Source organism: Nicotiana tomentosiformis, chromosome 12 (assembly GCF_000390325.3).
Source record: "Nicotiana tomentosiformis chromosome 12, ASM39032v3, whole genome shotgun sequence".
In the NCBI taxonomy this organism is placed as follows: Eukaryota; Viridiplantae; Streptophyta; class Magnoliopsida; order Solanales; family Solanaceae; genus Nicotiana; species Nicotiana tomentosiformis.
Window position 1 is genome coordinate 131449636 of NC_090823.1, and position 25264 is coordinate 131474899.

At 38.7% G+C, this 25264-nt stretch overlaps 1 protein-coding gene across 4 annotated transcripts; it reads left to right on the plus strand.

Moving 5' to 3' along the window:
- The first annotated feature begins 16977 nt into the window (after positions 1–16977).
- Positions 16978–24130, plus strand: LOC104120608 (ABC transporter B family member 4-like). 4 transcript variants are annotated; one of them, XM_009632408.3, is made up of 13 exons: positions 16978–17078; positions 17305–17663; positions 17908–17962; positions 18080–18255; positions 18343–18564; positions 18656–18894; positions 19104–19629; positions 19739–20012; positions 20497–21374; positions 21448–21714; positions 21798–22061; positions 22160–22453; positions 23344–24130. In XM_009632408.3, the coding sequence occupies exons 2-13, from the start codon at positions 17343–17345 to the stop codon at positions 23695–23697; spliced, it is 3870 nt and encodes a 1289-aa protein (XP_009630703.1). In that variant the 5' UTR covers positions 16978–17078; positions 17305–17342; the 3' UTR covers positions 23698–24130. The 4 variants fall into 4 exon arrangements, with proteins under 4 accessions (XP_009630703.1, XP_070048185.1, XP_033508555.1 ...); XM_070192084.1 differs by having other exon boundaries at positions 18361–18564; XM_070192083.1 differs by lacking the exon at positions 16978–17078 and having other exon boundaries at positions 17099–17663.
- Positions 24131–25264: the final 1134 nt, after the last annotated feature.

Genomic DNA, 25264 nt, shown 5'->3' on the forward strand with positions numbered 1-25264 from the left:
AGAGTTTAACTTCTCCAATGAAGTTTTTTGCAATATGGTAGAGAAGGGTAGCACAAACGTCTGCTTTGGTTACCTGAGAGGAAGTCTCAGTGGTTCCTTCAGTCTTAATGACTGTTTAAACTGCGGTAGAGGTATAGATGATTTGTTTGACATCTTTTGTGAAATAATTAACACACTAATGTCTTAACATGCATGTGAAGCCTACGACGATCATTGAGGTTGCTTCTTTATCAGAAGATCCTTTGATCTTATAAGTTGTGATGGAAACACACATTTCATGGAGTTTTTTGTATATATGATATTTGGCTAAGCCATCGATATTCCATTCAGTGATACTTCTTCCTTCGTGAGAGGATGTAGAAAGGAACGCATTTTCTTCGTATTGACGGTCAGGAAAGGAAGGACATTTGTGATAATTTTTTCGGTTATGATACCAATCATTGGAAAGTTTTTTGAGAAGGATATCTTTCTCCTGAATAGTGGAAACGTTCTTTTTGTTTTAAGTCATTCTTTTAAGAGATATTGAAATTAGCAAGTTTTTCATTGACTAGGCTATGACTAAGCCATCTATATTCAATTGTTACTTATAATCACATTCTATTATTGCTATTGCCGGTAGTGTGAGGTATTCATTTTTCTCTAAGTGGGTGAGGTAGTCGAGTAATACCCGGTTGAGTCCAACCTTTAATCTGTATCTCTTTGGATAAATATTTAATTATGTCAAAATCTGTCTTGAAAAAATTCCAAGTTATGATATAAGAAATTCTTTTCTTTATAAAAAATTTACACATTTTATAATGTATTGGGAGAGTGGAGATTCCTTCCGTTTTCTGGAAGTCTTCAAATTTATTTGCAAATTGTTGTGGTAAGATTTGTCTGGTTTTGCCAAACCTTTCCCACCATTCCTAGAACCATATCGGGATGACTGATTGAACCATCTCTGGACAGTATTTGACAAACCAAGTATGCCCCGATCGTAGATATATGAAATTAAACCACGTGTCCTTATAGTCAAACCAATTATAAGTTTGAGGCCTATGCACCATTGATAGTGTAATTGGGGTGTGTGGATGGTCTGTGAACCATTCAAATCGAGTTAAGATTCTTTTAATGGTGAATTTAGAATAACTAATAACTTTAGGGTTATCTGAATCAATTGAATGTTCCATTATGATAGAATCTGTGTCTACAAGTATGGCCTCGAAATATCTTCTGTTTTTAAGTGAATTTTTAGTATCCACGAAGTTCGAATCCATGAAGCAAGGTTTGATAAGATCATCTATCCTATGGCCTTCGTAATTTTTATCCAATGGCAGTATTGGTAATACTTGAGAAGTGGTGAATTCAAATTTTTCTTCCTTGGGAGAAGGTCTAGGATTTTGAGTTTCTTTAACAGAAATTGCTGGATCGACTACTTGAGCAAAGGTTTCTGGTACTTTCATGGCGTAGTTTTCCTTAGTCTGGGCAGAGGAGCTAGAGGTACTTCCTTTTTCAAAGGGAGTTATAGTTATGAGCTTTATTGCAAGTCGTGGAGAGGATGGGGGCAGATGAGGGAATTCTGCCAGTGCTGTATACCTATTAAACATTTCAGGTCTCCTGGGAGTTAATTACTGGAGGGGATTCGACCTCTGTAGGGCTGGAGATGAAGGGGGGACTGAGGCGAAAGGCCTAGTCATATTTGTTTTTTCACTGGGGTTGCTCCCTTTAAGGGAGATTTGGTCGATCTCATTTTTACCTTGTAAAAATTCTCGAGTTTGAAAATCGGGAAGGGAGTTTTGTTATCCTTTAATAAAATCAATTTTAAAATCAAAGCTCGATAGTAGAGCTTGCCATCTAGCAAATATTTATTTTGAACCAAAATTTTTAACATCCTTTTGAAGAATTTCTTTTGCTGATTTACAGTCAACTCTAAGTAAAAGCTCTTTATTAATAAAATCGCCTTGAAACTTAGTGATACACAATACTATAGATAAGACTTCTTTCTTAACAATAGTTTTTTGCGGAATTCCAGATTCTGGAAGTACAATGAACAAGCTGTTCAGGAGACTCTAAGGTCACTCTTTGTTTCAGGATTCCTCCATAGCCTATGTGTGAAGCATATGTTTCAACAATCATAAAGTCTTCAGGGTTAGGATTACCTAAGCAAGGGAGGTTTTGAACTAAACCTTTAATTTGGATGACCGACCGAGTTTGTTCAAGGTTCCATGGGACACGGTTCTTCCTAAGTCTTTTATATAAAGGTTCACATACTTGTCTAGTATTGGGAATAAAATATGCTACATAGTTAAGAGTTCTTAAAAATCTCTGAAGCTGATTCTTATCAGTAATTTCGTTTGGGAACTTTGAGGAGAACTCTATGGCTCTACAGATAGGTTTGTAAGAACCTTGGTAAAGTTCATGGCCCAAAAATCTAATAGAAGTTTGGAAGAGCTTAATCTTCTTAGCACTGACTACTAGACCATTTCTCTTAACCACTTTAAAGAAGGTGTAGAGATGCTTAAAATGGGAATCAATATCTTCAGAAAAATAAGAACACCATCTATGTAAACAATAGGCATATGACTATAATCATTAAAGATAGAGTTCATGATATTTTAAAATTCTGATAGGGCATTCTTTAGCCTCAAAGGCATAACATTCCATTCATATTGTCCAAATGGAATATTAAAAGTTGTTTTGTACCTATCGTTCTCGGCTATTTGAATTTGCCAAAATTCAGATTTCATATCAAACTTGCTATAAACATTAGGCTTAAAAGTTCTTTTTAGAAGATCTCTTTTGTTAGGTATCGGGTACCTGATCCATTTTAAAATAACGTTTAAAGGTTTGTAGTTGATAACTAGTCTTGGTACTCCTCTTTCCTTTTTTGCATTGTTATTAACATAAAATGCAAAGCAACTCCATGGAGATTTAGAAGGACGAATAATATTATTATTTAAAATATTTAAAATCTCATTTTGTAAATTTTCATCATTTCATGATTCATTTGGATAGGTTTTACCTTAGTAGAAATGACATGTTCATTGAATCTTTCTATGGTTGGATTTACTGGGCGTGGATGGTGAAGTCTAGAAGTCTTAGAAAATTGGGTAATTTTCTGATATTTTTTTATGGAAAAATTGGGTAATAATATTATTGTCCGTGTGATTATTCTCCTCTAGGATTTTAGAAGAAGAAGGGGGTCTAGCTAACGAAGGTCGCATTGAGGATGTTCTTCTAAGAGAAGAGGTTCGACTCATCGAATTTTCAAGGAACTTAAGATCGATTGAACCTTCAGGGAATTGGATTACCTTTTCGATCTAATAGCTCTCAGAATGATATCGAAGAGGTTGAGTTATGGCATCGAAGTGCCAATCATTACTAGAAAGTATGTCGTTCCAGTTGAGGGGTATAGGTACAAAGATCGTACTGTTCTCGTGGTTTTCTTCCATAAGCATAGTTACTTTTTTTTCATTTTCGATTCTTGCTTTAGGGCCAAAGTAGTTGACATAAGCCTATAATATACTCTGTAGATAACGGTTATCTCTCGAGTATTGGCTTTGCTATTCATATTCTTGGTTTTGATTTATTTGGATTATGGATCAAATCACATTAAAGGATAAATGGATCTAAAATGGGTATGACACATATTAGCTTATGTGACATTTATTTTTGAATTTTTATCATAAAATTTAATGCCATGTCATATTTATGGTAGATGTTTGAGGCAAAATGACTTTTAAGTGACAATGATAAAATTTAGTTACTTTTAAGTGACAAAAAATAGTTATATGACTTTAGTGAAATTGAAAGATAGTTCAATGATCAACAATGAAATTATATTGGCAATTAAAAAATTTACATTATTAGTATTATATTTTAACATCTTGCAGCATGTAACTTAAACTTATTTTTTTCATGTTACTAATCTATTTATTATGGATAATTGTGTGTAGTTATCTTTTATGCAGTCTGATAATAAAATATTCGTTTAAAGTATCCGTGTATAAATTAAACTCTAATGTTTTATACTTATTTCAGGTGTGGCTTTGCAAGAAGTGGCATAATATCGCGGCTCTCCGAATATAAATTATCCGCTCTTGATTTTTACGCCAAACTAATATTATGGTTCTTTTGCTATTGTTATTATTAGCCATAACTTAATTAATATGTATTTTTGTCGTATTCATTACTTAATCGTACTATATTAATATGTTTTGGAATATGTATATAACAATTTTTCGGGACCACTTGGCTTTCGAAATCGTATCACAAGTTTATTATATGAGCTAAAAAGAAAGTATAAACAAGAAAAAGAGGCTTAACCACTCCATTACTAATATTGAGGTACAGTTGACGGAATTGAGCCACTAAAAGACTTTAGGAATCTTATTTGTAAAAATTCAAAATAGTAACTGAAAAAAAATAAATTAGAATCCTCAGCTTAACCTAGTAAAATCAGAGCTACAGACAAGTAACACATCTTTTTTTGTAAAATTAATTTAGAGGAACAGAGTGGTGGAATGTTGGATTTGTATGGTCAAAAATTATCTCTAATATAATCAAATCGTGTTAACATTAAGGAGGCATTCGCAGACTGTCATGTGTTATCAGTACGACTTCAATAAAGACCCGCCCAAGGTCGAAGTGGTTCAAGAAGCAACGAAGGTTGCGGTCGAAGAGTCAGCAAGGATCAAGATCGAGAAGTCGACGTGGATCAAAGTCGAGCATCCTAGACAGGGTTGTAATAAATGCTAGTTTTAGGATATGGCACAAAAAAGAATATTCTAGTGGATATTCTTTGTACTTGTACTATTAGGGTTTTTAAAAATATAATCCCTATAACTAGAAAAAGACACAATGATAGGGGACACAATGATAGCGCGAGAGGTTGCCTCCCTCCCATTGTAGCATAACAAAACCAAATGGAAAAGGGGCTTCCACGTCCATAGGAGAGGGTACCGGCCATGAAAAAACTTCTCGAGGAGTGGCTGACCGATACGTTAGTAAGTGTGCTCAACAACCTGCTCCATGAACAACCATAGAGACCGCAAGAGCCCACACAGTGCAACGAGCAGACAAGCAGGACGACCAACCAATACCAGGTATAACTCACAATATTACTAACAGTGCAGGTGACAACATCCCCGTCGTCTTTCTAAAGAGGATGAAAGAAATAGAGAATGAAAACAAAACGTTCAGAGATCAAATGAAAGAAAAACCAATAACGAGTCGATAAGATACCGGGCGCCCCTAAGCTACTGCCAAAGAGGGAGACCGGTAAATTTATAGAACAACCATATAGCGAGGAAGCAGCCTCATATGCCATACCAAAGACCTTTAAAATGCTGTCATACCTCAGGATATACGACAGAACTACTGACCCCGAAGATCACGTGACTCATTACGTCATCGCTGTGAAGGGTAACGACCCCACCAAGGAACAAGTGTCATTTGTTTTGCTAAAGAAATTTGGGGAAACCTTCATGGGAGGAGTATTAACGTGGTATTCACGGCTACCATCCTGTTCCATAGAAAACCTTCAAAGAAATGGCCGATAAAGTTCTTAACGGCGCATGTTGGGGCCAAGAAGGCCAAAACAAGAGTACACGACATCTTCGCCATCAAGCAGTCCTTGGGAGAGTGACTTCCTCGCCTGATTCAACAGGATAAGTATGACCCTACCAATTGTGTCCCAAGGGATGGCAATTGCGGCCTTTCAGAACGAGTTAAGTAGAGAGGGTTCAAGAGCGACCAGAAAATTGCTGAGTCAGTTGATGAAGTACCCTCCAACCACTTGGGTTGAAATCCACAATGCTTACTGTGCCGAAGTCCAAGCATATGATGACAACCTTAACGGACCAACTCAATGGCTCGTCTCGGTGCCGATCCCAGGAAAGAACGAAGAGACAACATAAGGAGGGATCACCTAGACTCACGACCAAATAGGGAACGACATCAGCCATATGTCAGGGGGGCCGCCCCATCTTCCTTCTGTTATGATGAAGGCCCATCTAGGCCGAGGACAGGGATTCACTAGAACGAGAGAGGTATTCCCCCTTATTGTCTGCTCACAATTTTTGTGTCACCTACAGAAATAGTCTATACCATAGAGAGACTCGGAATGAAGGTGAAATAGCTGCCAAAGATGAGGTCTAACCCGATCACCAGAAAATCCGACTCCCTATACGAATTCCACCATGAATACGGACAGAATACTGCATCGCCCTCATGCAAGAGGTTGTGAACATGTTACAGCACAGACACCTGAAAGAGTTGCTGAGCGACAAGGGGAGAAATAACATCGCCAGAGGTCGTGAACGTCAAGGCCCGCCGAAACCGTCATCGTCGGTTCGTACTATCAACACGATCATCGGCAGAAGCAACAATTCTTCCATTAATGATGTCAAATTCACTGCCACTCATAAGCTCAAAAGGTCTATCACGCACGAACGGTATGACAGACTCGAAGAAAGTATCATCTTCAACGAGTCAGATATCGCTGGTTTGACTTTCTCTCACAACGATTCTCTCGTCATTACTTTACAAATTTTAGATACTGATGTCAAACATATTATGGTGGAAAATAGGAGTAGAGCGTGTATTATCCATCCCCGAGTCCTCACCATATGAGACTGGAGGATAAGATAGTGCCACGCTGCATCACACTAATCGGTTTCAATAATGCAGTTGAACGGACATCGGGCAAAATTGCACTCCCCGTCTTAGCTGGCGGCATAACTTTGGAGACAACTTTCCAAATCATGGACCAAGCCACCGCATACAATGCCATAGTAGGACGACCATGGATACATCCCATGAGAGTCGTCTCATCCAACTTATATCAAGTAATCAAATTCACAACGCCTTGAGGGATATTCAACATACGGGGAGAACATCATACGTACCAGGAATGTTACCGCATCGCCTTAGACAACACAACCACTTAACAAAAGAAAGACAAGGAAAAAAAAGCATAACTATCAACATGGTCGATCACAAGAAGATACCAAGGACGCCATGGACCCTAAAACGGTTGAAGTTGTAGACTCAACCATAGAGGACCTCGACCCCATTCAATTAGACCCCAGTGACTCCAGTAAAAAAGGCCTACATCGGCTGTAAACTCCAAGAATCGGATAAATTTAATCAGTTTTTAATAACTAATGCAAATTCGTTTGCCTTCAGCCATGCAGATATGTTGGGTATCCCTAAGGATATTACCACAGACAAATCAAGCGTCGATCTATTCTACCCCCGGTAAGGCAGGTCAGACAAAAAATCAACTCTGCCATTAACGATGTCGTCCACGAAGAAGTGGAGAAGCTGCTAGAAAATGGTTCCATCAGGGAGTCGAAATACCCCAAGTGGATCGCCAATGTAGTGATGGTCAAAAAGAAAAACGAAAAATAGAGGATGTGTGTAGACTTCACGGACTTGAACAAAGCATGCCCGAAGGATTTGTTCCCATTACGACATATCGACCAACTCATCGACGCGACAGAAGTACACGAGCTGTTAAGTTTTTTGGATACATATTCAAGCTATAACCATATACTTATGTAAGAAGAGTACCAGGAGAAAACCATCTTAACACATTGTTATAGGGTTATGCCATTCGGGCTGAAAAATGTATGAGCAACCTATCAAAGATTGGTCACTAAAATGTTCAAAAATCAGCTCGACAAGACCATGGAGGTATATATCGACGACATGTTGGTCAAGTCCATAAAGGCGGAGGACCACATTGACCATTTGAAGGAAGCTTTCAACATATTGAGATGACACATAATGAAACTAAACCTAGAGAAATGTGTGTTTGGCGTAGCCTTGGGGAAGTTCTTGGCCCTCTTAGTGTCACAACGGGGGATCGAAGTCAAACCAGACCAAATCAAAGCTATAGAAGGGATACCGGAGCTCCTGACTACCAAGAAGAAAGTCCAAAGTTTGATTGGCCGAATCTCCGCCCTATCGTGATTCATCTCGAGGTCATCTGAAATATGTCACAAGTTGTTCGGTGTACTCAAAAAGGATAACGGCCTCGAGTGGACACCCTAGTGCGTATAAGCTCTACGAGAATTGAAGGCGTATATGTCATCACCACTTATGCTTTCAAAGACCGAACCCGAGGAACATTTCTTGGACTACCTAGCCGTCTCTGAAGTGGCAGTAAGTGCAGTCATGATCTGAGAAAGTAAAGGTACACAATCTCTAATTTATTACATTACAAAAACACTCGTCGATGCCGAGACGAGGTACCCACACCTCAAGAAACTGGCCCTGACACTTGTCATAGCTTCACGAAAGCTTAGACCATATTTCCAGTGCCACCCTCTCCTGTCATTACCACTTTTCCTCTATGAGACATTTTACATAAACCTGAATTATTGGGGAGGCAGGCCAAGTGGGCCATCAAGCTAAGCGAGAACGGTATCACATATCAGCCGCGAATAACGATAAAGTCGCAAGTGCTCCCCGACTTTGCCGCAGACTTCAGCGCAAACAAAATGCCTGAGGTCGAGAAGGAAGTCTCCAAGCTTCTCACCAAACACAAGACCTTTGGGTCATATACACCGACAACGTATCCAACGCTTTCGAGTCCAGACTAGGACTCGTACTCGAGGTTCCCACCCGCGAAGTAATTGCCAGTCTTTAAGATGCTCAGATCTGACTAACAATGAGGCAGAGTATGAGGCAATAATTGCAGGATTAAGACTAGCACTTAAGTATGGGGCGAAGCGGTTAAAACTATGTTGTGATTCCCAGCTCGTAGTCAACCAAGTCACGGGGACTTTCCAAATCAAAGAACAAAGGTTGCAAAAATATTAGACTGAGATCTATAAGATGCTGCCCAAGTTGGCCGAATGCCGGTTCGACCAGATCCCGCATGTACAGAATGTTGAAGCGGACGTCCTCACCAAATTGGTCGCATCCACCGAAAACATCAGGACCTGGGATAACAATGTAGTCCACCTTCTCAACTCATCGCTAGATCTGTAAGCTTAACTTGGGATTGGCATAATCGTATTATCGCCTACTTACAGGACGACACACTCTCAAACGACAAAAATAAAGCCACAAAACTAAGAATGTAAGCAACCAGATATAATCTCCTCCATAGCGACCTATACAAGAGGACATACGGCGGCCCTCTGGAGAAATGCTTGGGACTAAAACAAACCCAGCGCGTCCTCAAATAAGTCCATGAAGGCCATTGCGGTGCTCAATCCAGCAATCAAGCACTCATTAGGTGTCTCATACGGGTAAGATACTATTGGCCCACCATAAAAAGGACGCCTCAAAATTAATGGAGAAATTTGAACAATGTCAGAAATATGCCATAATAATTCACCAAGCACATGAATATCTCCACTAAATCACCTCTCTGTGACAGTTCATCAAGTGGGGAATGGACATCGTGGGCCCTCTCCCAGCACGACGAGGTAATGTACGATTCATTTTGGTTTTAACTAACTATTTCGCCCAAATACGCGAAGAAGAGGTAATCACCTTCATATGGAGAAACATCATATGTCGATTCGGCATACCCAAGGAGATCAATTGCGACAACGGACCCAGTTTATGGGAAAGAAAACCACCAAATTCTTCGAGAAATGGCATATTAAGAGGATACTCTCAACCCAGTATCACCCGGCGGGTAACAGGCAGGTAGAATCTTCCAACAAGTCCATATTAAACATCATAGAGAAAAATCTCGAAGACGCCAAGGGACTGTGGGTAAAAATACACCCATAAGTATTATGGGCGTATAGAACGACGAGCACAGGAGAGACACCCTACTCTATGGTCTATGAGACCGAAGCAATCATACCAGTCGAAGTTGTAGAATCCCAGCCTAACGTACTCCCACAAAAGCGGTACTAGTAATGACGAGAGTAGAAGGCAGGAACTTGATGAAATTTAAGATAACGAAAAGATATGGCATACACCCAAAAACAGCAAGCAGAATGTTATTACAACAAGAAAGCAAAGATTCGGCCGCTCAAAGTCGGGGACTACGTACTCAAAGACAAAACTCAAGCAAACAGAGATCCACGGGAAGGCAAACTGGGATGACCCGTACAAAATTACAGCCAAAGCAAACAAGGATTCGTTCCAATTAGAGACTATCGAAGGAAAACAATACCGAACAATTGGAACATCAACCACCTCAAATACTTCAACTTCTAAAAGGAAGAGGCGTCCCCAAGTCGTACTCTTTTGTGAGTTTTATCTCATTAGGGTTTTCTCAAGGAAGTTTTTAGTGATGTCACAAAAGGGACACTTCGAGTTGAAGTATGCGAGGGAGGAACTATTTTTCTCTTTCATTGCCCCACTCTTCAATACTCTCCAATTCGAACAATGAAGGGACTAGATAGACTTGGACTGGAATGCCAGCCAATGCCCAAAATTTGTAAATTTCTCCAATCATATAATTAGAGAAACAACGTCAAAGTTATAATAAACTTACGTTTATCTGAAACATCTTAACAAAAGGTTAAGTTCGACCCTGCTCGAATAACACTTGTCGGCCCTCAGCCGTGCCATTAAAGAAAGTTTAAGTTCGACCCAGCTAGAACAACATATATCGGCCCTCGACCTCACATTAATAAAAGGTTAAGTTTTACCCAGCTAGCGAGCAATGCCTATCAGCCCTCGGTTGCACCTTAATAAAGGTTAATTTCTACCCAGCTCGAACAAATACCTATAGGCCCTCGGTTTCACCTTAACAAAGGTTAAGTTCAACCTAGTGCGAACACCACCTATTGCCCCTCGGTCGCACCTTAACAAAGGTTAACTTCGACTCAGCTTGAACAAACACTTATCGGCCCTCGACCACACCTTAACAAAAGGGTAAGTTCGACCCAGCTCGAACAACACTTACCGGCCTTCGGCCACGATTTAAAGAGGTTAAAATTAGACCAATCTCGAACAACACCTACAAAAGGTTAAACTTTTACCAAGTTCGAACAACACCTACCGACCCTTTGCTAACATTTAAAGAAGTTAAAATTTGACCAAGTTCGAACAACACCTATCGGCCCCCGACCGTGATTTAAAGAGGTTAAAATTCGACCAAGTTCAAATGACACTTATCGGCCCTTGGCCACATTTCGATAGAAGGTTAAACTTAACCGAACAAGAAGCTAAGTCCGACCAAGTTCAAACCTAACCAATCGATCCACAGACATACTCGATCTATGCGGACAAAGAGGTAATTCAGCCCATAGTTATTCATCCTAAAGACTACGACCAGTCAAAGAATGACAGCAAAATATGAAGGAGAAAAACATGCAAAGTACAGGAACAAATCACAGCAAATAAGAAAGGCGCAAATGAAAGAAAAAGCCAACTTTGATATTAATAGACAAAGGTTTCTTACAAATGCTCTTAAAGATGCCAGCAAAAATGCACAAAATTATAAAAACAAACTACTACTAGCCATCGCCATCACGACCCAAATCGTCTTCACTAGTTCGGTCTTCAACATCATCAATGCCCCCTCCATCCTTGCCCGGAGGGTGAATTGAATTGTACCAGGCCTCATCCTCAAGGTGATATATAACATCCTCTCCGTCCTCGTGGGCAAGGCGTAGCGGGTCATAGCTACAAGCAACCCGAGGCTCGCGAGCCTTGATGTGAGCATCCTCAAAGTTTGTGGTAGGAACAGAGCCCATCACATGCAACTCACGAATCACATCCATTCGAGCTTCGCATGAATCCATTCTTCATACAGCTCACAGGGAACGTCGGGGAAGCCAGAAGCCATAGATGAAGAAGGTCATGCCAAAATTTTTGCCTTCGCGGCCTCCAGAGTAGCAACTCGATCATAAAGATCGGAGGTCTCTGTTTTCAACTCCTCAATCCTTTCATCGAGCCATTCTTCTTTAGCCCTCGTTGTCGATAAGTCATTTTCTCGCTCAGAAAGAAGTGTTTGGTTTGCCAATTCAAGGAACTCCACCCTCCTCTAGCCTTTGAACTAACCGACTCTACCTTATCAAGATCCTCCTACTTCTCGGTGACCTCACCATTGAGAGCCTATGCCTTGAACTGACACTCTTCAAGTTGGCCTCGCAACTGGACCACTTAGGCTTGGAGATCGTTGCATTGGACCTCTACGCCCCTGCTAAGATCAAGCTCCTCATTTTGATCCTCAACGACCCTTCAATGACGTTGTATTTCTCCTCTTCCTGCATTAGCTCCTCGTCCCTCTTCTTTAAGTCCTCCCTCAGGACCCGCACATCGCCGCCTTCGCGAAGCTACCATCGGAGCACTCTTTCAACTTTTCTTTCAGCTTCACATAAATGTCTTTACGTCTCATATCCCGTCAAGCACTCTCAATCTCTAGAATAATCGTTTGCAAAATAAAGAAAACGAGTTAGAACAAACAAAGAAACCAAAGCATAACAAAAAGAACATACGATAGTTGTATTTACCCGGAGAGCAAGACCAATAATGTTATTCGACAGTGTGTTGTCGTTCATAGTCTTGAGGGTCGTACCCTCAACCTCATAACAAAGAAGACCGAGGGCAGGGACTACTTCCTTGGTATTTACAAGAAGATTACGATCCATCGGGTTCGTAATAGTTCTGGAGCCCTCTTCCAACGTCACCTCGAGTTGAGTAAGTCCCTTCAACTCGTCCAAATCTATATCGGAATCAGAATCTACGTCCTATTCAGCAACGACCTTCTCTCTGCCATTAGCAGATGAATGGACATCTATGATAGCCCTAGAAGACGAGGTCGTCGTCACGCATCGCGCCTTCGACTGTCTCCCACGCGGGACGCATCGATGCACTCACATTCATCTCCTTCAAGTATGGGACCTCGGATCCCACTCCACGGCTCTCTCCAATATGCATTGTGGTCATCTCTCAAAGAATAAGTTCGCATTGCTCCAAGTCGACGACTACTGGCCTTGCTCCTCCCGCATCCATAACCCTCCTCTTGTGAGGCATTAGACTACCATCCTCAGGAGAGATATCGTTGTACTCATCAATCGGGGAGAAGAGTTTAGGAGCGAAAGAAGCGGACGGAATGAAGGAGGGCTCTTGGACTGCGGCAGCATAGGGAGGGGTCGGCACAGAAGTGGAAGTAGTCATAGTAGGGGCATAAGCTTTCCTCTGAAAGGATGGTACCGATGTCAGGCTCCTACGAGAAGATCCCCTATTTGGGAAAGGAACAAACATTGAAGTTAACAAAATGAATATGTGTATAACAAAAAATGAAACGACCACGGGCAAATATAAAGTTGAGGAGCGGAAGAAGCGGACGGAAAGAAGGAGGGATCTTGGACTGCGGCAACCGAGAGAGGGGTCGGCACAGAAGCGGCAGTAGTCATAGTAGGGGCAGAAGCCTTCCTCTGAAAGGATGGCACCGATGTCAGGCTCCTACGAGAAGACCCCCTATTTGGGAAAGGAACAAACATTGAAGTCAACAAAATGAATATGCATATAACAAAAAATGAAACGACCACGGGCAAATATAAAAAGTTACCTCTCGAAGGAAAAGCCGGTATGAACTTCTTAATGAAGCTCGCCCAGTCGTGGATCCCTACGAGTGGGGGAGGGGGGGAGGGGATTTGCTCGACCTAGTCAGAAATGCATGTGATCAATAGGGGAGGCTGATTGTTGGGTACAAGGCAAGGAAAACTACTTTAATTAATTCCGAGAAAGTAAAAGAATTCAAACACAACGAGCACTTACGTCTGTAATTTCCACACTTCGAGAAAGCCATCGACATTATCCACCACGTCCTCGGTCCTGACGTAGAAAAATTTGAGCAAGAACTATCGACTGGCCTTATCGTCCGTCTTAAACATCAAATATTTGCCTCCACGATGGCGAAGATTCAGTATCGTTCCCCTATAGAAGCTATGGGCGAAGATATGAACAAAATCATGCAGCGTCAGCACGACCCCGGTCAACTCGGAAAATTTGGTCAATATTCTAATAATTGTTTTGAATTATGGCATAAGCTGAGTAGAGCAGACATCGTAGTGATGGTAGAATTCCTCTACCAATGGAAGGAGGGGGAAAAATAGCCTATGAGGAAGGGATAAGCATATAGAGTGCAGTATCCAGGGCGATGAACCTGCACCACATCCTCACCAGCCGGGATCAGTTCGATATGATTTGGAAGGCCGAACATGTCCTTGAGTTCCGCAGACCTTCTAAGAATTCTAACAATGATATGTGTTGGAACTACGGAAAAATTGGTCAAAGAGCCAATGAATGAAAATCAAGAAAGAAGAAAACGAAAATCAATCTTCTTGAAATAAGCGATGATACAAAAAAGGAGCTTCACTCTTTCCTTGAAGAAGATTATTCTGATTCCTCACCCCATCATTCCTCAGACGAATATGTCACCTATAATTCAGATTCTAGTCAATCTGGTGGTGAATGCATTTGCACTGAAGCCTTCTGCACTTGCGATAACTCATCTACAGTCAGAGTTTTAACTAATGACTCAAAAGAAGCTCTCTTCAATGTCATTCAGCATATTAATGATGAAGAATCCAAACAACGTTATCTTCTAGAACTCAAAAATCTTAACCTATTAGCATGAAATAAATTATGTCTCGTTTTGATAAACCTTCTGAGCCTTCAATCTCAGATCTAAGACATGAGGTTGCAGAACTCAAAAGAGAAATCAGAGACATAAAATCTAGACTTGGAAAAGTCGAACTTGATGTTCTTATAGACCAAGTCCTCAAGCAGGCTAATTCCTATGATAATAAGTCACACGACGAACTTTCTCTAAAAGAAGAAGCCCTCCCCAATAATAATCATTTAGCTGAATCAACTGACTTAAGCTTCATAGGTAAAGGAGCCTCAACCCCCAAAACTCCCGGTATAATGGTTATCACTTCTATTAAACCTCGGAGTCATCATATCCCCATAAAGATAGTCGTAAACAAAGGTTAGACGATTCCCTCTTAGGTGCCCTTCATAGTAACCTCATTGATAGTCCGGTATACTTCAATTGCTATCCTAATTTATCGGTCGACATTATTGATCCCAACGTTATGGATGCCTTGACACTTAGATAAAAAAATATATTAATTCCACATTAGTTTAAAATGATTATCCTATACTACAAAGTTTTGCCTTTTTTGTTACATCACATTCATAATTATTCTATATTAAAATAATCTATGCTAGAAAATTTATATCTTGTTTGTATGCCCATCTGAATCATTTTATAACTCTACTGAAGCTAAAATAATATTGTATACAATAGTATTTTAAAATGACTCGGATGGGGCATACAAACAAAATAAGAATTTTCTAGCATAATTATTTTAGTATAGAATAATTATGAATGACTCGGATGGGGCATACAAACAAAATAAGAATGTTCTAGCATAGATTATTTTAGTATAGAATAATTATGAATGTGATGTGACAGAAAAGGCACAACTTTGTAGTATAGGATAATCATTTTAAACTAATGTGGAATTAATATATTTTTTTATCGAAATTCATTTGGATTATGGATCAAATCACATTAAAGGATAAATAGATCTAAAATGGGTATGACCCATATTAGCTTATGTGGCATTTATTTTTGGATTTATATCATAAAATTTAATGCCATGTCATATTTATGGTAAGGGTTTGAGGCAAAATGACTTTTAAGTGACAATGATAAAGTTTAGTTACTTTTAAGTGACAAAAAATAATTATATGACTTTAGTGAAATTGAAAGATAGTTCAATGAATATCAGTGAAATTAACCCTAGTATATACTAATACTAAGAAGTTTCATATACTAATACTAATTAAGAAGTTATTTAAAGCATAATTGGAATTTTTGAATGGGACATATTCTTTATAACATTAATCAATTCGAAAGTACTTCCATCTAGAAACATCAAGAATTGTTATGTTTTTATTTTTGTACGATATTAAATCATTGAAAGCAGACTGACAACATCGTTTACTGAAACCCCAGATGCTGATTTGTCTTTAGTATTTGTCAACAATTACTATGATGTGTTTAATTAGCAGAAAAAACATTCGGAAGCTGTTCAAGAATGACGCTTTGAGCTTGAATTTTAATTAAGAATTAGAACTCCGTACAAGTGTTTAATTAAATAACTGAATGATTGGTACTTTTTGTGACGATTTGTCTAAGGAATTAAATCATTTTGGAGGATATATAAACGGATTTTATGCCATCTGCAGATGATTTGAGCGTCATTGTGGCGCTACCAAAGTATTTTTTTAAGTTCCAAAAGCTATTTGACTTGATATCAGTGTGGATTATTTAATAGTTTTGCATTTATCCCTTGTAGGTGATTAAGTGTGCGACAATCTCATTCATAAGTTTAAGATGTTAGAGATAACAAACTTTTAATTTAATTATATTAGTATGTATCAACACGCCCCCTCATGTGTTGGACTGACTCTTTTTCGGGGTCGAACACGTGGAAATATTATCTTTTTGTGGCAGTGAAATATGAACTTAAAGACATTTTGCTTGCTTTGATATCATGTTGAAGTTTGCGATGAGCACACTTTTAATTAACTTAATTATATTATATATATTTTTCTCACCCGGTGTCTGGTACCCGCATCGGAGCCCGACTATATCCGGATTCGCGCCGCGTAAGGCCCCATTCGGAGGAAAGCGCTCCCTACCAAAGATTTTTCCATACCTAGGGCTCGAACTCGAGAACTCTAGTTAAGGGAAGAGCAGCTCCATCTGTTGCACCACATCCTTTAGTGGTAATTATATTATATATTAACTCTCAACACACATCCTCATGTTTGTGCCTGATTCTTTTTCATGAATCAAATACGTGAAGACATTTCTTCTTCTTTTTTTTCTTAACTTGCTGGCAATATGTGAATACCATGTTTACTATCTCATTCAAAAGCTTAAACTATTAGATATAACGTACTTTTGACTTAATTAATTATATTATGTCTGAACAGTAGGGAATGATATATCTTTGTATATCTAAAAGCATCATTTTCTATGGCATTATCTGAAGTCCACCTGAATGCCTATTAATACAAGAGAGTGGTTATTGTTCTCTATGTCTTTTTCCTGACTGATCAGCAGCAGCAAGTTGCATGAGTAAAAACTAGTAAGGCATTCTTTTCAGTTTTTTCAGGAGTATTGACAATAATTCTAGAGTCACAGTTTATGTAGTAATGTTGATAATTCTGATTGCTCATTAGTCACTTGCTAATGTTTTAAGCTTTCAGATGTGTAGTTCAACAGATTGCAGTTTTTCTGATCTACATATCAATCTCTCTTCATTTGAATAAATTCCCGTGTCGACTATAGCAGTTGCTGATTCTTGCTTACAGGGTAGTAAATAGTTGGAAAATCAGGCTGCAGTTGAGTGATGGCAGAAGAGAATTCTATCGAAACAGGCATCGATAACAGGGAAACTAGAGTCTTAGAATCCTCAGAAGGTTCTACTTTTACACGAGAATCGGACAAGACTAAAAAGCAGAAAGAGGCTGCTGCTGCTGCTGAAGAAGTTCCATACTATAAGCTGTTCGCCTTTGCGGACACCATAGATCATGCATTGATGGTTATCGGTATGATCACAGCTGTTGGTAGTGGAATCTGCTTTCCCCTGATGGCTGTATTTTTTGGGGAGATAGTTGATTCCTTTGGAATGACCGTGGATAACGGAAAAATTGTTAGTAAAGTTTCTAAGGTACAAGCTTTGTTATACCTTTTTTAAGCTCAACCATAGGCGCGAAGCCAGTAATTTCGCGAAGGGTGTTCAAAATTTGATATACACACATGAAAAATAACTTTTGACCTTTATACACAATATATAAGTTTCTATATACACTGTACAGTTTTTCGATGAAGGGTTGGCTACGCCACTACCATAGAGTACTATTTCAGAGTGGTATATCATTTTATTGCTTCCTCTTGTGTCATGCTTTTTTCAGGTAGCCCTTAAATTCATGTATCTGGCTTTCGGTTCAGGTCTTGCTACATTTACGCGTAAGTATTTTTAACTACCAGACTGATATACCTGTTTCTATTTTGCATGCCATTGTTAAAGTGGTTTAGTTTCTCTTTAAGTGAAATAACTCAGTACTTACGTTAGCATCTTTTCAGAGGTGTCTTGCTGGACAGTCACAAGCGAAAGACAGGCTGCTCGAATTAGATACTTGTACCTGAGAACAGTACTAAGACAAGATATTGGCTTTTTTGATCAGAAGACTAACACTGGTGTGATTATTGAAAGCCTGTGTAGTGATACTCTTACTATACAAGACGCCATCGGCGAAAAGGTATTCTGAAAGAAAAAGCTATGTACATCATTACCATTTGATATATCTAGAAGATTTAGCATGAACTCTATTCACATTAAACTGCAGGTTGGCAAATTTATTCAGGTATCAGCTACATTCTTTGGAGGATTTGTAATAGCTTTTATTAAGGGGTGGCGTCTATCGTTGGTCATGTTATCTTCAGTTCCTCCACTTGTCATCTCTTCTGCTGTCTTGACTATCCTTCTGGCAAAGCTAGCATCACGCGCACAGACTCATTATTCAGAAGCTGCAACTGTGGTTGAACAGACAATAAGCTCAATTAAAACTGTATGAAAAGTTGGGAAGAATCATTTTTCTTATTTACTTTTCAACTGTTTCATAAGTTTTTATTCACCAACCGGCTTGATTTTTTATTCAGGTTGCATCGTATACGGGAGAGAGAAGAGCTATTTCTGAATATCAAAGTTCTCTAAACAAAGCTTATCATTCTGGTGTACAAGAGGGTTTGGCTTCAGGGCTCGGATTCGGTGTTTTTATGTTTGTCTTCTATACAAGTTATGCTTTAGCTATATGGTATGGTGCAAAAATGATTTTGGACCATAACTATACTGGAGGAGATGTAATGAATGTCATTATGGCTACACTAACTGGCTCCTTGTAGGTTCCGTTCTGCCTTTTCTTTGTATGTTTCGCTTCTTTTACTTGGAGCTTTCTTCATCTAACATCCAAAACTCTTTGCAAACGAATGGCACATATGGCATACGAAACCACACAGTTCCACATGTATTGATGACACCGATATTACTAAGCCTTAATGTCATTTGTCTTTTTAACTCCTTTGTTCCTTTTTCTTCTCTTAATCTCAGTTCTTTAGGATATGCTTCTCCATGCTTGCGCGCATTTGCTGCTGGAAAGGCTGCAGCATTTAAAATGTTTGAGACGATAAACAGAAAGCCGGCTATAGATCCTTATGATATGAATGGACAGAAACTTCATGACATTAGTGGTGACATTGAACTTAAGGACATTTATTTCTGTTATCCAGCAAGACCACAGGAGAGCATATTTAGCGGTTTTTCTCTGTCGATACCAAAGGGAACAACAACAGCTCTAGTAGGGCGAAGTGGAAGTGGAAAATCGACAGTGATAAGTCTAATAGTGAGGTTCTATGATCCACAGGCTGGTGAAGTTCTGATTGACAGTATAAATATCAAAGAATTTCAGCTTAGGTGGATCAGGGGAAAGATCGGGCTTGTTAGCCAAGAACCTGTGCTGTTTGGTTCAACAATAAAGGATAATATCGCCTATGGGAAGGACGATGCAACTCTTGCAGAAATTAAAGCTGCTGTTCAACTTGCCAATGCTTCCAAGTTTATTGATAATTTACCTCAGGTCAGGCTTTAGACTTTGGAGTTGTTTTATTTCAGTCTCTACTTTGAGATCTAATTTTCTTCTTGCTACTTAGAAAGATTAGCTTTGTCCATTGTTTCTTCTAATTCAGGGACTAGACACCAGAGTTGGCGATCACGGAAGTCAGCTGTCGGGAGGCCAAAAGCAAAGAATTGCTATTGCAAGAGCAATACTAAAGGATCCCAAAATTCTACTTTTGGATGAAGCTACAAGTGCTCTTGATGCAGAATCTGAGAGGATTGTTCAAGAGACATTGGACAATGTCATGATTAACCGAACTACAGTTATTGTTGCGCATCGCCTGAGTACAGTAAAGAATGCAGACACAATAGCTGTAATCCAAGAGGGAAAGATCATTGAAAAAGGTTTGTGTCACATATACTATCTTTTCCAGTACACCGGATTCAAGATTATTAGCTAGTTCATTTAAATGAATGTAATTATAAAGATGATAGCAAAAATGTACAACAACAACCACCCAGTGAAATCCCACAAGTAGGGTCTGGGGAGGGTAGTGTGTGCGCAGGCCTTACCCCTACCTTGGAAAGGTAGAAAAACTGTTTTCGATAGACCCTCGGCTCAAGAAAATTAAAAGAAACAGTAGAAACAAGCAATATCAACAAAGAGGGCCAGAAAGATAATAACAACAAAAGGAAACAGTAGCAACAAGCTGTAACAACAACAAAATACTAAGAAACCGAGGCGAAAGATAAATAGGAAAACAACATGAACTACTAGCAACCTAAGACAAGAAAAACTAACAGACTAACCCTAAAACCAACGGTACGGAACAGAAATGATAGCAAAATATGTATGATTACTAATTTCTTATCCTTTTCAAACTTTCAGGTTCCCACAAGGAACTGCTGCAAAATAGGGAAGGAGCATATGTTCAGCTTATACAGTTGCAAGAGCTTAGCAAATATTCAGGAGAACAAGATTCAAATGAACTGGACAAGGAAGAGATAGTCCTAACACCTGAAAAGAAACCAAATAAGCAGAATATCCTAACACGATCAGTAAGTGGAGGCTCGTTCAGGATCGAGAATAGTAGCCATCATTCATTGTCCATTCCAGTTAGTGCAGCAGAGAAAGAAGTTAGGGAATGCCATGATCTTAATTCAACAACAGCCGTACTGAAAAAGGGTAAAGACAACGCACTTTGTCGCTTGGCATTTATGAACAAACCAGAGATTCCAGAATTATTACTTGGTTGTATAGCTGCAGTGGTCAATGCTATAATACTACCTATTTTTGGTGTACTTCTTTCTAATGTTATCAAGACTTTCTATGAGCCAGCTCATGAACTCAGAAAGCATTCAAGATTTTGGTCATTGATATTTGTCGGTCTAGGATTGGCTTCTTTACTAGCAACACCCTTGAGGACATTCTTGTTTGCTGTAGCAGGATGTAAGTTAATTAAGCGGATTCGCTTAATGTGCTTCGAGAAAGTAGTTTACATGGATATAAGTTGGTTCGACAGAAAGGAGAACTCCATTGGAGCAATTGGCACCCGACTATCTACAGATGCAGCATCTGTGCGAGGTATGGTTGGAGAATCACTTGCTTTGGTTGTGCAGAATACGTCAACAGCTATAGCTGGTTTAGTTATAGGACTTGAAGCAAGCTGGCAATTGGCACTCATAATGATAGTTATGGTGCCTCTAATTGGATTAAATGGATATCTTCACATGAAATACGTTAGTGGTTTCGGTGCTGATGCTAAGGTTAGCTCCAAACTTCTGTACTAACGAAAAGTTACAACATCAGTTTTCTTAATGTAAGTGAAATATTTCGCAGAAATTATACGAGGATGCAAGTCGAGTTGCCAGTGAAGCAGTTGGAAGTATCAGAACAGTGGCTTCTTTCTCTGCTGAAGAGAAAGTGGTGCAATTATACAAAAGAAAATGTGAAGAACCGGTTAGAGCTGGAATAAAAGAAGGATTATTGAGTGGTGCAGGATTTGGTTTTTCAATGTTCTGCTTGTATTCTGTCTATGCTGCCAGCTTTTATGCTGGTGCTCGATTGATTGAGTCCGGTAAGGTTACATTTGCTGAGGTTTTTCGGGTAAGTCTTGTGAGCTAAAGATAAGATTTGTATTTTAAGTTTCTTCTCTTTGTTGTTTTAATTTTCCTAGTTCTGAGTTTCAGGTTTTCTATGGTCTTAGCTTGACAGCAACCGCGATTTCTCAATCAGGTGGACTCGCTCCTGATTCCACCAAAGCCAAAAGTGGTGCATCTTCTATCTTTGCACTTCTTGACAGACAATCCAAGATAGACTCAAGTGATAACTCAGGAATGATATTAGACAATGTGAAGGGAAATATTGAGTTTCAACATGTCAGTTTTAATTATCCAAGTAGACCTGAGGCTCAAGTTCTAAAAGATCTATGCCTAATCATTAGCTCTGGAGAGGTAAATTCTAATGCATTATTCTCATAATCATTTTTTTGCGGTCTTATGACGCGATTTGTCAATGATTCTGATGTAAAAAATGTATTTTTTTATGCTAGACGGTTGCGCTAGTAGGAGAAAGTGGGAGTGGAAAATCAACAGTTATATCTTTGTTGCAAAGATTTTATGATCCTGATTCAGGCCTAATCACATTAGATGGAATAGAAATTCAAAAGCTGAAGGTGAAATGGCTGAGACAGCAAATGGGACTGGTAAGTCAGGAGCCTATATTGTTCAATGACACAATCAGAGCTAACATAGCATATGGAAAGGAAGGTGATGCCACTGAAGCAGAAATATTAGCTGCTGCTGAGTTAGCCAATGCTCACAACTTCATCAGTGGCTTACAACAGGTAACTTTTTATGGAATGAAATTCTAGCTTGTTACAAGGGGAGTCTTGGTGTAGCTAGTAAAGTTTCTGCCATGAGACAGGAGGTCACAGATTCGAGCGGTGAAAACAGTCTCTTGCAGATCCCGCGTATAGCGGGAGCTTCGTGCGCCGGGATGTCCTTTTTTCTTGATAAGATTCACTAAATAGGTTCTTGGTCACCTTTCTTGTGTGTAAGTTCACATACACCCTAAGGGGTGTCATCCGATATTGGTTCGATTTTTGTGTGTGTGTAAATAAAAAAAAATTCAAAAAATAATATGTATATATACAATAGACCGAATATTAATCTTGGACATGACGTAGAACTTTAAACCATCATAGTTCTAGACCAAACCTACTTACAAGATGAATTGTGACAATAGGCCGACACTGCTTTTGCAAAATCCTGCATACGACATTGCATTATGTCATATGACATTATATTTATTTTTTATACATTATATGTGTATATATATATATATATATATATATATATATATATATATATAATAGACTGAATATCAATCTTGGACATGAAGTAGAACTTTAAAACCATCATAGTTCTAGACCAAACCTACTTACAAGATTAATTGTGACAATAGGCCGACATTGCTTCTGCAAAATCCTGCATACGACATTGCATTCTATCCTATGTTACATGGATTCGTTACCTGTATAAATAAAATACGAATACATGGAGTTTTTCTAGCTTTAAGTGTATTTTGAAGAATTTGCACGAATATCTTAAGTCACAGCCGTTCAACTCGCGTATGTCAAGACATATAAAAGAATCATGTAACATAGACTTTATCTATGTCCTTTGACTCTTAACAACTCTAGTAAGTTGTTCTCTTCTTTGCCTTGATTTGTAGGGCTATGACACATTAGTTGGTGAAAGAGGAATACAACTATCTGGTGGACAAAAGCAGAGAGTTGCAATTGCAAGAGCAATAGTGAAGTGTCCAAAGATACTACTACTAGATGAGGCCACAAGTGCACTTGATTCTGAGTCTGAGAAAGTGGTTCAAGATGCACTTGATAGAGTAAGGGAAGGCAGAACTACAGTTGTGGTGGCTCATAGGCTTTCCACAATTAAAGGAGCTGATGTTATTGCAGTAATGAAAGATGGTGCCATTGTTGAAAAAGGAAATCATGAAACTTTGGTTAATAGAGAGGATGGTATTTATGCTTCTCTAGTATCAAAGTCTACTAGCACTATGAAGTAGTACATGTTTTTAATATAATAATGGTGTCTAGACCATAAGGGAGCTTGCAACAACGGTAAAGTTGTCTTCGTGTGACCTATAGGTTACGGGTTCGAGCCGTGAAATCAGCCATTGATGCTTGTATGTATCAAGGTAGGCTACCTACATCATAACCCGTTGGGGTGCGGCCCTTCCCCGAATCCTATGTGAACGCGGGATGCTTCGTGCACCAGACTGCTCAATGGTATCTAGTCTAGTTTATGCCTACATCGACTATTTCATCACGCACCTGCTATTTCTAACAAAGCAGTACTAAGGTAGTTGGAAATGTAATGTTGGACAAGGGAACTACAATTTCTTAATCTCTTTCATTCTCTCCTTTGTTTGACATATTGTGCTATTATTAATGGAGTATTCCATATTCTTTCTTTCTCATGGAGGAATGAAGCATCAATCCTTCTCTCTTTTCTGTTATAATAGCTTTTGGGATTGCTTGGACCTTTGACTAGTAGGAGAATGGAAGGTAGAAGACAGGGCTACAACCTTGTACTTCAAATGATTCTCCCTCTCAATTTATGTGACGTAGTTTGACTTGACACCGAGTTTCAGAGGAAAAAAAAAGAAGAAAGCTTTTAAAATTTGTGGTCTCAAAAACTTAAAAGGTAAAAGTTGGTAGAGCCATAATATTTGTATGACTATAAAAAGCTTCTCATTAAGGGTAAAATGGGTAAATTAAATTATTTTTTTGAATATAGAAGCGTGTCGTTCTTTTAAGAACAAAGTAATAAGGAAAGTGTGACACATAAATTGAAACGAAGGATGTATGTATTTAATAGTAACAATGTCAATTCTTTTTTGACATTGAAATTTTTTGTTATCATTCTATCTTTTCAGGTCACTAGATCCGACATGATATGGAGAATTATTTGTTATTGTTTACTAATGTAACCTGATAGTGTAAACGAATCTAAATATTGTTAGTACACAAAACCTAAATTCAAATGAAATTACAATCCTCAGACTCTATTTCCAATCCCTCCTATCAGTCGTTATTGCTTCTGTGGTGCTATTTATTTTCTATGTTTCTGGGACCTTTTAGATTGTTATACCAATAGCCGGTCAAATTAATTGTTTACCTTTTCTAGCCGTTATATATTTACCAGTTATTTTTAGTTTAAAAGATTAAGTGGTTGGTTATTTGGATTAATTCTTCACAACTTTAACCTCACTCCTATTTTAGTTTTTAATTGTAAAAGTAATATTTATTTTTCTTAAAATAGTTAAGGAAACTAATTAAAGAAAAAAATGTAATAATTTTAAATTTTGATTAAGGAAAAGACTAATTCTTTCCAAATTTGGGGAATTCTTAAGTCGTCCAAGCAAAGATTTCGTAAGAAGGGATGACAACTGATGAGGATATGAAATACTAACCTAAACTTAAAAGAAAAGAAAAAGAAAAAGAGAGAGATTATTTTCTTGCTTCTAAAGTAACGTTTTTTTTTTTGTTTTTTTTTTTTGTGTGTGTTGATTGAAGTTGGGAAAAAGGACTACCTGAAGCCACAATTCAGTGACTTGGCAGATGCTAAAA

Coding starts and splice junctions, on each gene's coding strand:
- LOC104120608 (XM_009632408.3), top strand. CDS start 17,343: ATGGCAGAAGAGAATTCTATCGAAACAGGCATCGATAACAGGGAAACT. Junction 19,630..19,738: donor TTATTGATAATTTACCTCAG/GTCAGGCTTTAG, acceptor CTTCTAATTCAG/GGACTAGACACCAGAGTTGG. Junction 21,375..21,447: donor GTTTCGGTGCTGATGCTAAG/GTTAGCTCCAAA, acceptor AATATTTCGCAG/AAATTATACGAGGATGCAAG.